This window comes from Austrofundulus limnaeus, unplaced genomic scaffold (genome assembly GCF_001266775.1).
Source record: "Austrofundulus limnaeus strain Quisiro unplaced genomic scaffold, Austrofundulus_limnaeus-1.0 Scaffold793, whole genome shotgun sequence".
Taxonomy (NCBI): domain Eukaryota; kingdom Metazoa; phylum Chordata; class Actinopteri; order Cyprinodontiformes; family Rivulidae; genus Austrofundulus; species Austrofundulus limnaeus.
In genome coordinates, this window is record NW_013953195.1 from 14,450 (window position 1) to 17,438 (window position 2,989).

The window sequence follows — 2,989 nt, forward strand, 5'->3', positions numbered from 1 at the left end:
AATGTGGCACCACTTAAAAGGGAATGAACAGCCAAGAAGCATTGTTACAACAAAGAAATAATCTTCCAAACACAAATTTCCTTACTTTTTGTGCCGAGTTTGTAATCATTTTACTACTTGCTTCTTAAAAGTGTGAATATTTAAAGACACTGCTGGTGCAAAGTAGATTTTCATGAAGAGTGGAGACAAAGTGAGAAATTACAAAACTAGATTCAAAAAGTTGTTTGACAGTGGTTGAAAGTGAGGGGAAAACAGTCATGGGTCAGTTTTTAAAGTCAACGAGGCTCAAATGAACCTGATTATCTGACAATTACCAGCTTAATTTGAAATAATTTGTGTAATTGTACATGGGGGGAAAAACAACTCAAGCTGCTTCAAAATATTTGAGTATGAAATGTGAGATGACAGCTGGGGAAATCACACTAGCAGGCTCATATTTGGGCCCAACAGCAGCCTATAAAACCTGAATCGTTTTTCCTTCCTTATTTTCTCACATAATTTGATTTATCCCTCAGTTTTATGACTGTGAAATTGCCGTAATTTTCAATTCTGTAATTTAAAGGAGCTAAATTTACTGTAAGGTTCCTGCACATCAGTTTTACAGGTACTCTGAAGTTTCTTGTTGAGTCAGATTCTCCTGCCTTGATGTGGCTCAGTTGTCTACATTTAGGTATTGAAGAAAATTATTACTTAGTAAAGATAATCCAGGAAATGAGAAGCTGTAGAAATGAGAGGAGCAGTTCAGGCTGCATGATTAGGATTATTACTTCAACCCCACTGTGGGACCACAGGCGATGCTTTGCTTGCGAGAACATGTTGAAAAGATGTAAAAAAAAAAAAAAAAGTAAAAATTGAACACATGCACGAGGAGATCAAATTTTTGTGAAGTTGTGAACAAAGTTTTTTGTTTTGCAGTCTCTCCTCAGCAAGGAATTTATTGTGTCTTTGATGCAATTGTAAGTCTTCTGGCTGACTTGTCTTTGTGTTTTTCCCAGAAGCTCTCCAAAGACCAGACTTTGAGGGTCAGGGTCTGTCAGAAGCAGCACGCTGGAACTCCAAGGAGAACCTGTTAGCGGGACCCAGTGAGAATGACCCCAACCTGTTTGTTGCGCTCTATGATTTTGTGGCAAGCGGTGACAACACACTAAGCATTACTAAAGGTAAACATTTTCATTATATATAGTTTTATTTGTTTATTTAAGGGTGATTTAAAGGACAAAATTGATCGTTAAGTTATACATTAAACATTAAAAAGCATAAAAGGAAAACAAGAAAACTAAAAGGACATGCACTAAAGTTTCTTAAAACTCCTGTCCACAAACTATTTCCTGCCAGTTCTAGTCAGAAGTCCCTTGAAGACGTTTTGGTGGTGGGGGTTTCCAGTATGTCAGATAATCATCTTAATGTCTTTGGTTTGGAAGTGACAGAAATGGTGAGCGACTCATTGATAACAAATGCCTCTAAAGGGGTTATGGTCGGAACCGGGAATCTCCTTGTTTGTTTTGCTTCTTTGTTTTTATTCCCATCAGCTTCTAACTTCCTGACAATGTTTTAACCAACGGGTCTTTTTCCACTGAACCAACTGTAAAACAATACTGCGGATGGATCAGACAGACAAAGGAAGGAAGGAGGGAACACCGCTACTAGAATAAACAAAAAAATGTCTGGCGTAATGCAGCTTTTTGGTCTACTCTGACATGTTACACATAAAAAAAAAGTTTATTTTAGGATTTAAACAGCCAAATACTTACATTTTTATTAGTTTTGTTGTATTTAAGATATCATGGAAGATGCAATCTGATTTACTTGAGTTTACCTAATCATTACAATTTCTGTGTTCTACATTGAGTTGATTTATTACTATTTTTTTGTGGTTGATTAGGAGAGAAGTTGCGCGTTCTGGGTTACAACCACAATGGTGAGTGGTGTGAGGCGCAAACCAAGAATGGACAGGGATGGGTGCCGTCCAACTACATCACTCCAGTCAACAGCCTGGAGAAGCACAGCTGGTACCACGGGCCCGTGTCGCGCAACGCCGCAGAGTACCTGCTCAGCTCCGGCATCAACGGAAGCTTCCTGGTCCGAGAGAGCGAGAGCAGCCCAGGACAGAGGTCCATTTCTCTGCGTTATGAGGGGAGAGTGTACCATTACAGGATTAACACAGCATCAGATGGCAAGGTTGGCACCAGTGGAAACACACACACACAAATACAACTGTTATCATAAATATACTTGGAAAAAATTGTTTTTACAGAACAATAAAACATAACTTGCGGTTTAGAATCTTTTACTGTAATTCCAGTTTTAAACATTTCCATAGTCAAAGAATACAAGCTGGAGAGACTTATAGCTACTGTTATTTCTGTTTGCTACCAGTGGCAACAGCATGCAGCTCTTTTTGCACTTAAGTTCAATAAAGGGAGGATTAAACAACTTCCTGTTGCACCTGTAGCTCTTGTACTTTGTGAATGTACATTGTTTCTTCAACATTTGTAACATTTTAGAAAATAGTTACCATTCAGAAAATTCAAAACTTCATTAGAGCTAAAGAAAATGTTTTAAATGGCAGTTTAAATAAATAGTTTTTTAAAGCTGAATTTTGTGATGAGTAAAACAGAGGTGCTAAATGCATTAAGTAGAAAAACTGATATGTTTTGTGCTTTGTTCCTCTCATTTTTAACCACTAAACCCCACCAAAATTAACTCACAAATCACAATTTTTTTTGTTCCTAAAAAGCTTAAATGTTACAAAGTTAAGTGCGTTTACCTCTGTTTTTTGTGGGGGCTTACCTCAAGAAATCACAGCTTTTTGCCCTCCTTCCTGATGAAGTAAGGTGAGCGTCAAGACCTTTAGTAATGAAAAGAATGCCTTTGAACAACCCTGTGCTTCTCAGAATGAGCAGCAAACAGAAGGCCTGACCCACATCATGCCTGTGTTAAGACAGATGTAGCCAAGTAAACACACACACACACACACACACACACACAC

The 2,989-nt window shown here is 38.0% G+C and overlaps 1 protein-coding gene across 1 annotated transcript in view; it reads left to right on the forward strand.

The window, feature by feature from the left end:
• Positions 1–995: 995 nt before the first annotated feature.
• The window catches only part of abl1 (c-abl oncogene 1, non-receptor tyrosine kinase), a gene marked incomplete at its 5' end in the record, with an annotated part of 9,107 nt that continues 7,113 nt past the window's right edge, over positions 996–2,989 (forward strand). Inside the window, 2 exon segments of the mRNA XM_014028658.1 lie at positions 996–1,160; positions 1,883–2,178. Of these exon segments, the coding sequence (XP_013884112.1) occupies positions 996–1,160; positions 1,883–2,178 (461 nt within the window).